This window comes from Brassica oleracea, chromosome C4 (genome assembly GCF_000695525.1).
Source record: "Brassica oleracea var. oleracea cultivar TO1000 chromosome C4, BOL, whole genome shotgun sequence".
Classification (NCBI taxonomy): Eukaryota; Viridiplantae; Streptophyta; class Magnoliopsida; order Brassicales; family Brassicaceae; genus Brassica; species Brassica oleracea.
The window spans coordinates 8,741,706-8,757,606 of record NC_027751.1 but is presented as its reverse complement, the minus strand read 5'-3'; the positions used below and the strand labels follow the sequence as shown (position 1 = coordinate 8,757,606).

Below are 15,901 nucleotides of genomic sequence, written 5' to 3'. Positions count from 1 at the left end.
ATCATGACCGTTTCCACCACATTCAGATGTTTTGGGTGGATTGACCTGTCTTATCTGCTCTTTTAAAACTTGTTTACCCGTCAAAGTTCTTGGTGGATAATCATTCAAAGCGTCCTTTCTCTTCAGAAAGTTTGTTTTGTTCTTCCGTAACGGATGACCATGAGGAAGATACCTTCGGTGACAATCAAACCAACATGTCTTCTTTCCATTTGTCAACTGAAAGGCTTTTGTATCATCCATGCAAATTGGACACGATAATCTACCATGTGTCGTCCATCCAGACAACATTCCATATGCTGGAAAATCGCTAATCGTCCACATAAGCACTGCCTTTAAATTAAAATTTTGATTTAATGATGCATCAAATGCCTCGACTCCATTATTCCATAAATCTTTCAACTCATCAATAAGAGGTCGAAGGAAAGCATCAAGACTAGAGCGAGGATGATTTGGACCAGAATTCAAAATTGTAAGAAACAAGTACTCTTCATTCATACACATACCAGGAGGTAAGTTATATGGCGTCAGGATTACAGGCCATAATGAATGATTACGGGACATTCCAAATGGATTAAATCCATCTGTACATAAACCCAAGTAAACATTGCGGGGTTCATCAGCAAAATGACGATGTAGTTGTTGAAAGTTTTTCCACTCCGCTCCATCAGATGGATGACACATCTCTCCCTCCTCTGCTTCGTGCTCAGCATGCCATCTCATTGCAGCCGCAGTCTTCTCGCTTTGATACATTCTCTTTAGTCTATCAGCAACAGGTAAATACCACATACGGCTGAATTGAAAAACCTTTCAAATGGATACATCCACCTATATTGCACAGGACCACCAAGTTCAGCTTCATACGGGAGATGTACAACTAAGTGTTCCATGACGTCAAAGAAAGCAGATGGGAAGATCTTCTCCAAATTACATAATATTATGACTATATTTTCCTTCAAAGATCGAACAGTGGATTGTTTCAATAAAAAACCGTCAAAGAAAATGTTTTTTTAATAATTGTTTGGACAAATGAGAAGAGAATGGACGATTGATTTAAATAGAGAAATACTTGAAACTATTTTGCAACTACTAAAAAAATAGTTGCTAAAGTTAGTTGTACCTACTTCCCAACGCCGTGCAAAAAAACATGTGTACACCAACTTTTTTACAATTCATCACAATAAAAATGCAACAATTTTGCAACTACAACATTTAAATATCTTTCCAACTAATCTGTAACTTCGGTTTTCCAACAACAAATGTGGTTGCCCTTTAGTTGCCTTATTGCTACTACGTTGCGACTTCGCAATAGAATTGCAAATATGTCTCAAAAGCGTGACAATAAATCAACTCATTTACAACCACGAAATTTGGTTATACATTTGCAACTTATTTAAGACGTTTTCATTGTAGTTGCAAAACTGTTGCAAATTCGTTAAAGATGGGTTACATATATTTGCAACTAAAGACTGTAGTTGCAGAAATAGTTACCATATTGATGTTTTCTTGTAGTGCTAACAGGGCCCCTAACCATGAGTTCATAAAACCCCACTCAAACATCCCAAGTTCCCAACCAATGGGTAAAAAACAAAATACAGACAATAATATTCTAAACAAGCCCTTTCATGAAGAACTAACTTTAAAAATGACTCGAGTCCCGCGGAGAATTTTTCAAAGTTAGTTATTGATGAAATGGCGTGTATAGAATATTATTATCTGTTTGACCCAAAAAAAAAAGAATATTGTTATATGTATTTTGTTTTTTACCCATTGGTTGGGAACTTGGGATGTTTGAGCGGTTTTATATATAACAACTCTAGACCATGGCACTCCCACGTAAAAGCAAAAATAATAATATGAACATGAATGTGACCTATCCATCTAGTTTCACGCTTGTGCTTTCCATTATGCTGGTCCTGGCCTTAGCTAATACGTTCCTTGAGATCCAAGAATCAAAAGGTCAACTTCCTCCGGGCCCAGGACGATGGCCGATCATTGGAAACTTGTTCCAAATGATCATGAACCGGCCGGCTCATCAGTGGATTCACCGCGTAATGGAAGATATGGAAACGGAGATAGCTTGCTTCCGTTTTGCCGGCGGCGTCCATGTCATTATCGTAACCTCAAGCGAGATTTCCCTAGAAGTGCTTAGGGAAAAAGACAAGGCTCTCGCAGACAGAGCTGAGGCATACTCGATCAGACTCATAAGTCATGGCTACAACGGCGTTAGTTTCTCTTCCTACGGTGAGCGGTGGAAGCTAGCGAAGAAAGTGATGGTCACTAAACTATTGTTTATTCGGCTTCACTATAGCAGACTACCGCCCTTTTCTTAGAGGATGGAACGTCGAGGGTGAGGAGAAGGACGCAAGAGAAGCGGTTGATATTATCAACAGGTGCAACGACCCGATCATCCGCGAGAGAATGCATTTGTGGAGGGACAAAGGCGGAAACGAGACGGAGGAAGATTGGCTCGATATTCCAATCAAGCAAAAAGATGATCAAGGAATACATTTATTCACATTTGAGGAGATTAGAGCTCAATGCAAGGTAAGAACTGTAAAAAAAAAAAAAAAAAATCAAATTAGCGTTTCATCTCTTACGCATGTTTCATACTATCATGCATTCCATATGTAGGATGTCAATGTTGCAACCATCGACAATACAATGAATACCGTGGAGTGGACGATAGCGGAGATGTTGAATCATCAAGAGATTCTTGAGAAAGCTACAAAAGAACTGAACATTATAGTTGGCAAAGACAGGCTTATCCAGGAATCAGACATACCACAACTTAACTACATCAAAGCTTGTTGCAAAGAATCTTTCCGGCTTCACCCACCTAATGCATTTTTGCCTCCTCATGGAGCCCGAGAAGATACTACTCTTGCTGGTTATTTTGTCCCCAAAGGTCAAAATTTCATATTTATTATATACGCTAAAGCCCCAATATTAATAAAATGTCAAGATACCCACACCATCTCAAGTTTGAGTAATAGAATAGCTGTTTGTCGCCAAAAAATAAAAATAAAAAAATAAAAGGTCAAGATATTAATTGTATCAATATGGAGAAATTAATTTATTAAATATAGGTTTCAATTGGTGACCACATTTTTTTAAAATATGATGATTATCAAATTTTATACCTAGAAATTTTGTTAAATTTTTTACACATGGATCATAACTCCAGTCCTCTAATTTTCTCTTGTTTAAAAGAATTTATGAATAAATATTTGTTTCTACAATTTTTATGAGGAACAAATTGAACAAAAATTATTATTTTCTTATTTATTCAATTCTTCAAGTGAATTTCTGTTCATTATTTTGTTTTGTTTTTCCTTAAACATACAGTCACCAATCCAAGTTATAGTAAATATTAGAGGTTTAGGGGGTCTTGCTTAACTTCTGTCAAACAGTTTATGACATAGGGCATTTTAAAAGAACACAATCGAACATAATATGACGTGGTTATATATTTTAAATTGCAACGACAGGTAGTCAAATTCTTATGAGCTGTCCAGGACTTGGTCGGAACCCTAAGACATGGGAGGAACCTGACGCGTTCAAGCCAGAGCGACACCTTGTTGATCATGCTAGGGACCCAGTGGATGTGACTCTGATGGAGCCCGACATGCGTTTCGTGGTATTCGGCACCGGTCGGCGTGCCTACACAGGTCCTAAGCTTGGAGCAACAAAGATCGTCATGTTGTTAGCTAGGCTTCTCCAAGCAGCGCCGGCTCGACATTGTCCGAGTCCTAGGTCAAAATTTTTTTTTACCCTTTAAAATTTATACGTAGATAATGTTTAAAATATTTTAAATTTTAATCAGTAATATTTTGTACATTTGTAGTGAAAATAAAACTATATACATATCAAATAATTTTGGATCCTTTTCAATTTTATTTATTATTTTTTATATATAAATATATATAAATTTATACGGGTTTGGTACCGGGACGGTCGCACCGTTTGTACCCCTTGTGATCCGGCCCTGTCTCCAAGGGTTCGAATGGACTCTCCCACGTCGAGCTCATTGCCGCTAATACCAACTTGTTCATGGCCAAGCCTCTACTTGCATCTGCGAAACCTAGGCTGGCTCCTGGTTTATATCCTAAAATCCAGGTCTAAGATTTTGAGAGATGATTTTGGTTGATTTCCAGCAAAATTCTCTCAAAGCCTCGGTGAAAACTCTGATGACTTTTATTTTATTACGTACCTTTCGAGTTTCAGTGCCCTTGTTGTGTGTTTTCATTTCGATCTAATGAAGCCTAAAGTGTGGGTTCCATCTTCATCTGGCCAAGTAGGAGACTGTTCGTTTTTTTATTCAAATGAGCCATCTGAATGAAGACGAGAGTTTTGTTCGTTTAGGCATTAAAAGTATAAGTCACCTAGATGGTTTATCTGGATGAGTTTTAAAAATTTAGGTTTAATTTTGAAAATTAGCTGGCTAATCCAAATTGGATCATCTAGATGGAGATGAGTTTGGCAAAATAGTATAATATCTATTATACCACCATATAATTAACAAATTACAAACTCAAACCTAATATCATTTTATCACTCATGAAAAACGACAAAACCATAAAAAAATATTTTCCCACCAAAACTACAAAACACATTTTTCCGCCAAAACTACAAAACAAAAATTTTGGCCAAAATCGTAATTTTCTCGTAAAAATGTACATCCCGCCAAAACATATTTCCCGTTAAAACCACAAAAATGCATTTTCACATTAAAACACGTTTTCCCGCAAAAACTGTAAAAACACGTTTTTCCGCCAAAACCGCAAAACACGTTTTTATGCCAAAATTGTAAAATCATGTTTTTCCGCCAAAACCGCAAAACACGGTTTCCCGCCAAAACTGCAAACCGCGGTTTCTCGTAAAAACAGTAAAAACACATTTCCACCAAAATCGCGAGAGTGCGTTTTCCCGCCAAAACCGTAAAAATGCGGTTTCTCGCCAAAATCGCAAAACTGCATTTTACTGCCAAAATCGCAAAAACGCGTTTTTCCGCCAAAATCACAAAAACGTGTTTTCCCGCCAAAGCCTTAAAAACGTGTTTTCCCGCCAAAACCGTAAAAACATATTTTTCTGTTGAACTGCAAATTTGAGTACATGATGCTCGTACCATTGCTTTCATCTTTTAAATTTTAGTTTTATACAATTTGAGTTTGCACTTTAAGTTTCTACTTTGAGTTGTTTGGAAGTTTATTCAGATTTTTATGAAAAGTTATAGTCGTAGTTAAATTTTAATACAAATTTAGATAAAATAAATAAAATTCTATGAAAAAAAAATTTATAAATGTGAAACGCTAATTTTAAAATAATTTCAGTGTAAATATATTTTATACTAAATAATAAAAGTTAGTATAGTTAAAATTAATATCAAATATATGATTAAATCAAAACAAGGGTATATTTATAATTTGTTTATTAAACTCATCTGGATGTAAATAGAAATAAAGAAACAAACATAAAATTCATCCAGATGACTCATCTAGATGGTTCATCTAGATGGAAAAGCGAACAATTTCTAAAATTTGGATGGATCATTTAGATGTATCACATAGATGGAGCAGCTGGATAGAGATGGGAGACGGAGAAACAAACAGTCCCTAGCAGCAACTTTGTTTTAAGTAGGAATAGAATCGAAATCCATAACCGACAGATTTACACTTGACGCTAAATTATCCCTAATATTTTTGGTGTTGGTATGGCAGTGTCGTCGTGGTTTTCGTGGATGTGATTACGAGTAAAGCTGCACTGAGAGTTATATAAAATCAAAACGTATAACAATCTTCTTGAAATACAAACACTGAGCGGTTTTGTTAATGAAGTTCTTCCAATCTAATCTATTAAAATAGAAGTACAATTAGTATTTAACCATCATTTTTTCCTAATAATTACAATAGAATGCCACTGGCTTACAAACTGTAGTTTCATTTAATTCCTAAACCAGCTTAAAAAAATTGACGACACTTACAATTAAATTTAGATGTACCTAAACCGAATATCCGCAGGACTATCTTGAAAAATTGATGTCATTTAAAATTACATTTACATGTACCTAAACCGAATAAACCAAAATAAATGTCATTCTTCTCACCATGCCTTCGTTTATCTTGGTCTGCATAATCAAAAACAAAATGTATAAATACTTAACCACATAATTCGTTCCAAAATATACCATGCTAAAGAAATTGTGTAATAGACATTGTTGTGCTATCAATGAACTTTTACTCATCTAAACCATTAATTTCATGTATGCATTTTTGTGTTTACTCGGATATTTTTATGATCAATCGTATGGTTTGTAACAGCGTACTAGATCATGACCAGCGCGACCGCGCGGGTTTTATTTTTGTTTTAACACATTTCAAGTTTGTCCAATTCCATTTTATGTTTAAAGAACAATATAAAAACTGTATTTTGTATTAGTAGTTTTTCATCGGTGTATTAGAGATATAACCGTGCAGTGAAAACACTAATATAATATTGACTAATACGATTTGGATTGAAATAACAGTGTGTTATAGATGTGTTGTACACTAATCTAAAAGTAACCAATACGATTTGGATTAACATATCAGTGTATTATAAATATAGATGTAAGGTGAAAATACTAATATAATATTAACCAATACAATATAGAATAACATCCCAAGTCTTCATTAAATTCTAATAAAATAATTGTAATAATAAGGTAGATAAACAAACAAACGCGTCAAAAAACAAATTAAAAATACTTAATAGATTAACCCCATGCGGATATATAAATGTTTGTATAAATATTTAGATATAAAAATTTTTATTTGGTCAAAATTTAAATGAAACTGTACTAATCGAAAAAAAATTATAGTTTCAATTTGTTTTATTAATAGAATAGTATTTTCAATGTGTATGCAAGAGGTTTAATAAATAAAGAATAACAATGTTTGGTTAAAAAGTTAAGTGCAATAAAAAAATGTTTTTGTTTTATATTTAACGGCAATCTAACTATTATGATCCATAAAGCAAAATTTTATTGTAAATGCACATGTCCATATCAAATTAATAAGCCCATTAGTAACAACAGTACTTGTACAGGAAAAAAATAAAAAAAATAAAAACGGTTACCCAATATTTCTTTTTCTTTGTTTTATTTTCTTCTAAAGACATAAACATGTCTTTTTTCTAAACGTGTTTGTTCCTCTTGGAAGTCATCAATTCATGTTGAAAAAGTATCTGTAACCCGACCAAAATTTAGGAATTCAGAGAACCCCAAGATTTCTTTCTTCATTCTCGTAAAACAGAGCAAACCAATTGATAGATATACTCGTTAAAGGTTATAATATATATTCTTATTCTTTGTTTTCAATATTCAATCGATACTGATTATTTTGTTCTTATTCAGATTTATTTGTTTCTTGATAGAATTATCAATTCCTATATAAGATCGGCTATCAATATGCTCGATTGAGACATGCCAGCTTCTTACATTCTCTGTATGTTTTCTTGGTCGATGTCTTTCTTTCGACATTGTGCTTTTTGGGAGCTTTTTGTGAATGTCGAATGATGAATGATATCGACAAGTATTTATGGACACATTATAGTGGGAGGAAATGGTATTCCCTAACCTATTAAGTTAGGTAAAATAATTACAAATTCTCCGGATTTTATTGACACCGAAATTTTAGGTCTAGTAGAATAAACTTGGAGAATGAGGTTTTCCATATTCATGATTTTTCAAATCTGGCAATTTGATTGGACATATTTGATTGTAACTGAGGTTTTAGCCATAGTAGACTCAACTTGGAGAAGGGGTTTTTCCATTGTCGATTTTTTTAAAGTAAAAGTTGATGTTTCTGTTATTGAAATAAGAATATACATTAGTACATTCTCGTTAACTTGGAGAAGAGGTTTTTCCATAATCAGTTTAGTTAATTTAATCAATTGGTTTAGGAGATAACCAGACCAAGATGTTCGGAATTGTATAATGACTGGCTAAGGACTCGTTAATGACTTGCAGTCGACTCGACTCGTTAATGACTCGCGGTCGACTCAACTTGCTAATGACTCGCGGTCGACTCAACTTGCTAATGACTCGCTGACTCGACTTGCTAATGACCGACTCGTGATGCAGTGACTTGTTTTCACAGAATTATTGTAACATGTGTAATATTAATTTTTATTCTTATCTATCTTATAGCAGGTACGTAAGCATGCCGATCAAAATATTTGATTGGAGACATTTGTTGTATTCATTTGACTATAATAAAAAGAAGGTTTGTTATATTTGTACTATGATATAATGTAAATATGATAATTTGAGTATACTATGGGGATGATTGGTTTGAGCTGTAGATGCTCTGGACAGCCAAAATTTAGTCTACAGCTATATATGTCAACCAATCGAGCTTTGCTTTCCTTAAAAAACTCACAACAAAACATCTCTACAAAATCAAAATATGGCTGTAGAGAGCTTTATTTCCAGAGTAAAAAATTAGTGCTTTAGAAATCTACAACAAGGAAAACTACAACAAATAAATCTACAGATTAAATTATACAGCAAAAAATATAAAACTACAATACTTACCAATCATCCCATAATAGATGTTTTGTTTAATAGATGTATAATAATAGAAGTATAATGTAAAACATATAATAAGATAGATCTTACGGTGGAGTTAAATGAAAGGTGGTTGATATTGAATTGTTTAAGCAAATATAAGGTTATGATATGAATAATAATGTGATGTTCAATTTAAAAATCCACCTAGAAGAAGTTTTAATGTTTATGTTTTAATAAGATAGATATATTATTATCAATCCTATGGTTTGTAACATGTATAAAATGTTATTATATTTTTTTTAAACGTATTTATGTTGGAGAATACCAAAATATATTATAGTTAGTATTCCCAAAATGTTTCCTACTTCCACGCAATCATCAAAAATAAAACTATATAAAAATGTACGATTAAACAAGATATCGTAATTCAAAACTTGCAAATCAAGCTATTCTTTAAAACTAATAAATCCGATTATTCCTAAACTCAATAACATTCCAATTCTCCCCTGATTCAGTCATCATAACAAATAAAGTAAATCATTAACTAACAAAATCTTTCAAATCACGTTTAACTAATCTGTAAAAACAAATATTCTGGGTTTTATGATAATTTAAATAAAAAGGAATGTTTTTTTTTAAAGTCTGATTAATTATGGTATTACAACGATGAGAAATATTACATAGACGATTCTACAGCCGATAATTCTACCATCATATGAGAATGCACGTCTGACTGCGTTACTCCGAGCCGCCCTATGAGATCCATGTTCGACGATACGCCAAGCACGATGTTGAAGACCTCTTGTAACTTTTTTCTCCATAATCTGCATAATTTGCGTTTTTTAGGGTTTGAACCCCAGACCTCATGGTGTAGAAGCATTAATGAACCCTTAATCAAACCACTGGACTAATTAAAGAGGCTTCCACAAAAACAAATAGTGATAAAAAAAATAAATAGACCGTTAAAAAAAAATATCGGCGCATTCGCGCGGATCAAAATCTAGTTTACATTATTAGATTTACATATTTACATTATTAGATTTGGTAACAACTAAATTGGTAGTATAATTCGCGGGTCTTTAGAGACTCGGACCATATGAAAGCTCAGCCTTGGGGCTCTGTAAAAGCAATCTTGTAACTGATAAACTAAAGAATCCATTTACAAGTCAGGGTTAAGGTTTAATCTAACGTCATGATTTTTTTTCTTTTTGTTTATTTTTGGACAAAATCTAACGTAATGAATAAGTAATTAATAAAATGACTATTTGTATGTGATTTTTAGATGGAAAAAGGCTTCTTCTTTTTTATTGATCAAGAATATCGCTAAAACGAAGATGAATTGAATAGTATATGATTGAGAGTGAATCTGAATACAAAAGTGTAAAGTACAGGTATCTCAAGCCTTGGAACACCTTCTCTTTCTCAAGCCTTGGAACCAGGGCCGTGCCTGACATTTGGCAAACTAGAAGCCAGAAAAAAAAAATTGGCCCCTTAACAGCACTAGACAACATTCGAACTATGGGCAGACAACTCAAATTGGAGCAACTTACACCATCTCTACTACTTAATCCTTGGAAAAAATTGGCCCCAAAATATTTTTATCTTGATCGGCCCTCAAGCAAATGCTTGATGGGCTTGTATCCAGGCCCGACCCTACTTGGAACCCCTTCTCTTTCTCCTCAACCGAGTTTAAGTATTTTGCTTTCTCAAGGCTTTGATCTTGGCTTGTTTGACTGACAAGGGATGCTTAGAGCCCATGGAGCTTGATGCCTCCTCTTCCATTGCTGAAATTTTCTATATCTGCCAGTGAAATAAGCTATTTCTCCAGTCTCTTGTCAAATAAACCATTTACCATAAACTCGGTTTGATTCGGTTTTTGTCACACCAACATTGACTCATAAACTCGGGTGAGGATATAATATTATCCGGAAGAAGGATATCTATAAACCGAATACCAAACATATACAGAAATGATCAGCGAATTCTCTTTTCGAGAAGCAAAGTAGATTCTGAGGCAATAATATGATTCGAACGCAGATAGGCCGCTCAGAAAAATCTCCACGGCTTTCAAGGAACTAGCAACCACCGTGGCTTCTCCGAACTGTGTAGTTTCTCTTTTTAGTTGCTGATGATTGCAACAAGGTCGTTGAAGTAAAAGAAAGTTGTAGTTTCTGATCTTTTTTGTTGGCTTAGATAATGAGATGATTAAATGTGTATTCGATATTATATGCAGAGGTGATAACTCTTTAAATGATCCAGCATCCAAGTCTTATGCTTAACTGTTTGCTCCTCACCATGAATGGGCTATACGGAAAGCTGTGGCTTTAGGGATGTACGCTCTTCCTACAAGAACTCACCTACTTAAGATGCTCAATGAGGAAGGTGAGTCCTCATACTCTATATACTCTTGATGCAGTACTCTACTAACTCGATTCATATTCTCGTAATGCACTCTATATACTCTTGATGAGAGAAATATCTTTTAGATTGATCTTGGCATCTGCAGTAGACACATTATGATTTAAAGATTTGATTTAGTTATAGGAGTTTCTACTTCAGTCAACTGAGAGTTCAATATGTTTTGATACATCTCTCTCTATCTCTTTGTTTATTACAGAAGCGGAGGCTAAGATACAGATGGAAAGCTATGTCAATGCATCGGCACCTAATCACATATCTTGATAATTTATTCCTCTCCTAGCAACTCGGTATGGATTGGTGAAGAGTTTACTAGTATCGCTCTTTGACAGTCTTTGTCACAAAAAATAACCATATATGGTTCTATCAACTCATGTAATTATATAACAAGGACCAAACCAGAGCTGTTGAAAAAAGAATAAATTTATGCTATTCTAGTTTGTGGTGTGTGGCTTGGCTTGTCTTCTGGCAAGAACACAATGTGTTAATGTGAACGTCTAGAGACGGTAAAATGTTACCATAACAAGGACCAAACCAGAGCTGTTGAAAAAAGAATAAATTTATGCTATTCTAGTTTGTGGTGTGTGGCTTGGCTTGTCTTCTGGCAAGAACACAATGTGTTAATGTGAACGTGTAGAGACGGTAAAATGTTACCATAAATTTATTTACTTGTCATACACAAGTGTGGTATCCATCAAGGAACATTAAGGGTTTGAATAGTAACCAAGTGAATGAAGAGGAACACTACATTCCTTAACGTTCTTCAAAAATGTTACCATTCATGAGGAATATTTTTTCCTCTTCATTCCTTTTCATTCTTTTTTTTTTGTAGAGAATTATAATGCAAATTTGTTCCTTGTTAATTTTGATAAGAAACCCTTATTTCTCATCATTTCCAAAATTTTATTCCTATTCATTCTTTTCTTCTTCGTTCCTAATGTTTCTTGATGGTTACCAATCACACCCTAAGAATTCTTAATGAATAGAAAAAGAATGAATATGAATAAAAGTTTGGGAATGAGAAGAATGAGGATTCTTTATCAAAATTAACAAAGAACAAAATTGCATTATAATTCTCTATAAAAAAAGAAATGAGAAAGAATGAATAGGAAAAAATATTTCTCATAAATGGTAATTTTTTTAAAGAACGTTAAGGAATGTAATGTTTCTCTTCATTCTCTTGGTTACTATTCAAACCAAGGGAATGAATAGAAACACTACATTTCTTAATGTTCCTTAAAAAGATTATCATTCAACAGGAATATTTTTTTTCTTCGTTCCTTTTCATTCTTTTTTTATAGAGAATTATAATGTAAATTTGTTCATTGTTAATTTTGATAAAGAACCGTCATTCTTCATCATTCCCAAAATTTTATTCATATTTATTCTTTTTCTATTCATCGATTACCAGTCACACCCATACAACATAATAACTTTAGAAAAAAAGAAAAAAAAAACTCAAAAAAATTAAGAGAAGTTATCGTAGAAAAGGAAGCTTTTGAACTTAAAAGTTAAAAAAAAAGAGGAATTAAGTGAGCATGTGAGAAACAAATATTGGGGAAAAGGAAATAATGAGTTATATATGTTACAAAAAACGACATTTTTACTATCTGTAAATATCACAACTTTATGCTTTCTTAGAATGTTTAAGAAAGAATCTAGTGATATATTCGTGACAATTACTCAAATACCATAAATGTAAACATTCCCAATTTTCACTAGTTAATGCTCCTTGATGAGAAAATCTAAACTTTCCAAAATTCTGTGACTTACCTACAAAAATGTTAACTCAGCGTCGAAAATACAGTATAAATATATGAGTACAATTGACTAGTAGGTTAAAGAAGAGAAGAAAAATTAGAAAGACCCAAAGGCTTGTCAAGAAAAAATGGATACAGGTTACATCCTAACCATCGTCTTTGTGGCGGTCATCATCATCTCGGCTATTGTTGCTGGCTTGTTTTGCGCCCCAAAACTCATCAAACGGTGTTGGAGTGATGAATAACTCATGTTACCAATTATCTAGCTGTCCTTTTTTTGTTATTTTTAAATGACCTAAATAGCAGATCGACTCTGCAAAATTTATCGTTGTTCTTCGATATAATAATGTTTTCGCTTAATGAAAATTGTAGCTCTATTATATTTTCATAATTGAATTATTTTTATTTATATATTGCATTCTTACCATCAACCCAACCTTTGAGAACTCGCAAAAACATCACTGTAGTTTACACTTTTGTTTTCATTAATGTGTAATGGTATTCTCTTAATGATGATAGGATAATAATCTCCACTTAAAGAACTACACTCAAATAGAAGAATAGAATTTTCAAAACCACTATGTGCATACATATACCGTCATCTCCAAAAAGAGCTCATGAGAGGATGTTAATAGTATCAGCTTGCGTATATCCCTTTAGATGACCTAAAGACATGGTTAGGATAGCATTGTACCACCGATTCACCGTGGTACACATTACAAGGTTGCTTTACAAAAATTTGGTTTGTCAGTTGTGAAGAAGAGAAAAGCAATAAGGATATATAGGAAATCAAACACACCAACAATCTCAAAATGTCTACCAAGACGAGCTTTAAAACGTGAACATACTAAAAAAGCAAACACGACGATGAAAACATTTAAAGCACTAGTGATGGATAGTCATAACAAGCAAGCACACACATACATAAAGAAGAAAGTCGAGACTTCAACGAGTACATGCCGGTTCAAACGCGAAGGGACCAACAGAGAATAAAACGTAGCCGCGTTCAGCTATGTTGATTGATTTAGAAGGCTTAAGCATAGCACCGGTGGTTCCATTATTGAGCTGTGAAGGGACGGTGCATGTCACCGTAGCAGCCGCGGGACCTGGGTTCGTGGGCCAAGCCCGGCATGTGTGGAAACCGTAGGTGGTGAGTTTATTCGGAGCTAACATGAAAAAGTATCCGTTTTTGTCCGTCTTTGTCTCCATCGTCACACCTCTCTTTGTGTTGTTGCATGCAAACTTTACAGTCGCTCCTGTCGGTGAAACATTAAAAAGATCTCAATAAATATATATCAGCTATTCAATGATTAATATTAGAAGCTTGATTTAAGGATTTAGCTTTAAGAAAAACTAGATTTTGATCCGCGCTTTGAAAGCGCGGATTTATTTTTCTTTTTTTTTTCAATTGACAAATATTTAGTAAATTCTATATTTCATATATTTTTGTTTTATTTTATAAAAGACTTAAACTTTTTATTTTCTTTATCGTGTTTCATTTTAAATGACTATTTATGTTTAAAAAATCAAACTGTATTTCTTTAATGAATTAAGTTGATATAACTCTGATAAATTAATTTTATTATGTGGTTAATATTTTTAATAAAAATAATTATATACTTTTAATAAAAATTTATACTTTTCAATGAAAAAATCAATTTTTTTTATGAATGCTTAAATTATATTAAGAAAAAAAAAATTAAGAATGGTTGGAAAAAAATTATTTGAACTTGGATTCAATAGCCTAAAGGAAAAAAAAATGTGAGAATTGGATCTGATTTTTTAATCGGTCCAAATGGCCCAAGAGAGATATGATGTGGACAGTGGGCTTGATCCAAAAAAATGACCCAATATAGATGTGTTATTAATATTACTTGATTGCCCTTAATGAAACATGCAATGTTAGTAAATAAAAGGGCATGCTAAGGTAAAAAGGACAATAGGATCCTGCTTTAATAGTATAGATAAAACAGTCGTAAAATTGCAAAGAGTAGAAAAGGAGGAAAATAAATTGTTGTGCATGAAAGCCAGGACGAAAATACGTTTTGTGCATGAAAGCCAACTGGCACGAGAGATTCGACGAATGTGTAACCCAAAATCATGATATATTATCTTTTAAAGAGGTCATTGGGGTCAATTTTTGAAAATGCATTTTTCCTAGAACTATTGAAAATGCATTTACCCTAACCTTTTTTTACTTTTAGTGAGATCTACCTTAAGATACCAGACAATTAGTGCTCTTAATCACATCAGTTTGTTGGATTAATATCATTCATTCAAATTATTTCATGGGAAAATCAGCCTAACAATGCATGCATGGTAAGTAAACGAGTCTTTAAACTAAATTCATCAGACTAATCTCTTTGAACAAAAGTTAATTAATCCAAAAATTTTGCAGCCATAAAGTTTGATGTGATGTATTTTTTGCGAGAACCTAATGCATGCATTGTGAAGATTATGTCATGGAAGTAAACCTCCTAAACATGCAACGATGAAAAAAAAACGAAGACAAGGTCAATCCAGCTCATGTGAAAATTAACTTATAAAGTTATAGATCTACGAGACTAAAATAATTAGAAAAATTAAAAGAGACCAGAGATTATAATGTAACAACCTTGAAGAGGAGATGCTTCTAGGAGCGTATTAATGCCGGAGTACTTGCAAGACTTGCAATAAACCATGCCTTGAACCGCCACAAGTCTACGGCTCATCTTTGCCGCCGGTAGAGTCACTGGAGAAGCGGAGACTTCATTGGTGTAGATGAAGGTCAAGGAGATGTTGAAAAGTAGAAGATATTTGAGAGCTTTTATTACTGAAGTTCCCATTTCTGTTCTTTGTTTTAGTGATAGTGAGTGAAGCAGGATGCTCTCATTAAAGGCCATATTTAAAGCACTAATAAAAGGCCAGGACTAGTTGGCTAGTTGTCATTGGTGATTAAACTCATATAGGTTTATTATTTTTTGCATTAAAAATTACCCAAGAAAAAATGAATTTCAAAACCCATAAATAAATACTAGATAGTGCACCAATGTATTAGTAGTAAATAACTGCATATGATTATTTTTATAAAATATACCACCATATTCTCCATTGATGCCAGACAAACCGGAAAAAAAAAACAGAAATGATGATCATATCTCACTATTTATAATACATTTAAAAGTTCAATCCGTGT

The 15,901-nt window shown here is 33.3% G+C and overlaps 2 protein-coding genes and 1 long non-coding RNA gene across 3 annotated transcripts; 2 read left to right on the top strand and 1 right to left on the bottom strand.

The window, feature by feature from the left end:
• Positions 1 to 1,820: 1,820 nt before the first annotated feature.
• Positions 1,821 to 4,122, top strand: LOC106338032 (hexahomomethionine N-hydroxylase-like). Its single transcript, XM_013777103.1, has 5 exons — positions 1,821 to 2,241; positions 2,309 to 2,544; positions 2,632 to 2,905; positions 3,489 to 3,721; positions 3,997 to 4,122. The coding sequence occupies exons 1-5, from the start codon at positions 1,821 to 1,823 to the stop codon at positions 4,120 to 4,122; spliced, it is 1,290 nt and encodes a 429-aa protein (XP_013632557.1).
• Positions 4,123 to 10,558: 6,436 nt separating this feature from the next.
• On the top strand, positions 10,559 to 11,501 carry LOC106341202. The gene is made up of 3 exons (XR_001269580.1): positions 10,559 to 10,690; positions 10,782 to 10,930; positions 11,166 to 11,501. It is a non-coding gene; the product is annotated as an uncharacterized LOC106341202 (long non-coding RNA).
• Positions 11,502 to 13,520: 2,019 nt separating this feature from the next.
• LOC106341283 (non-classical arabinogalactan protein 31) lies at positions 13,521 to 15,579 on the bottom strand. The gene is made up of 2 exons (XM_013780086.1): positions 15,341 to 15,579; positions 13,521 to 13,982 (listed from the first exon to the last, which is right to left on the bottom strand). The coding sequence occupies exons 1-2, from the start codon at positions 15,549 to 15,551 to the stop codon at positions 13,672 to 13,674; spliced, it is 522 nt and encodes a 173-aa protein (XP_013635540.1). The 5' UTR covers positions 15,552 to 15,579; the 3' UTR covers positions 13,521 to 13,671.
• Positions 15,580 to 15,901: the final 322 nt, after the last annotated feature.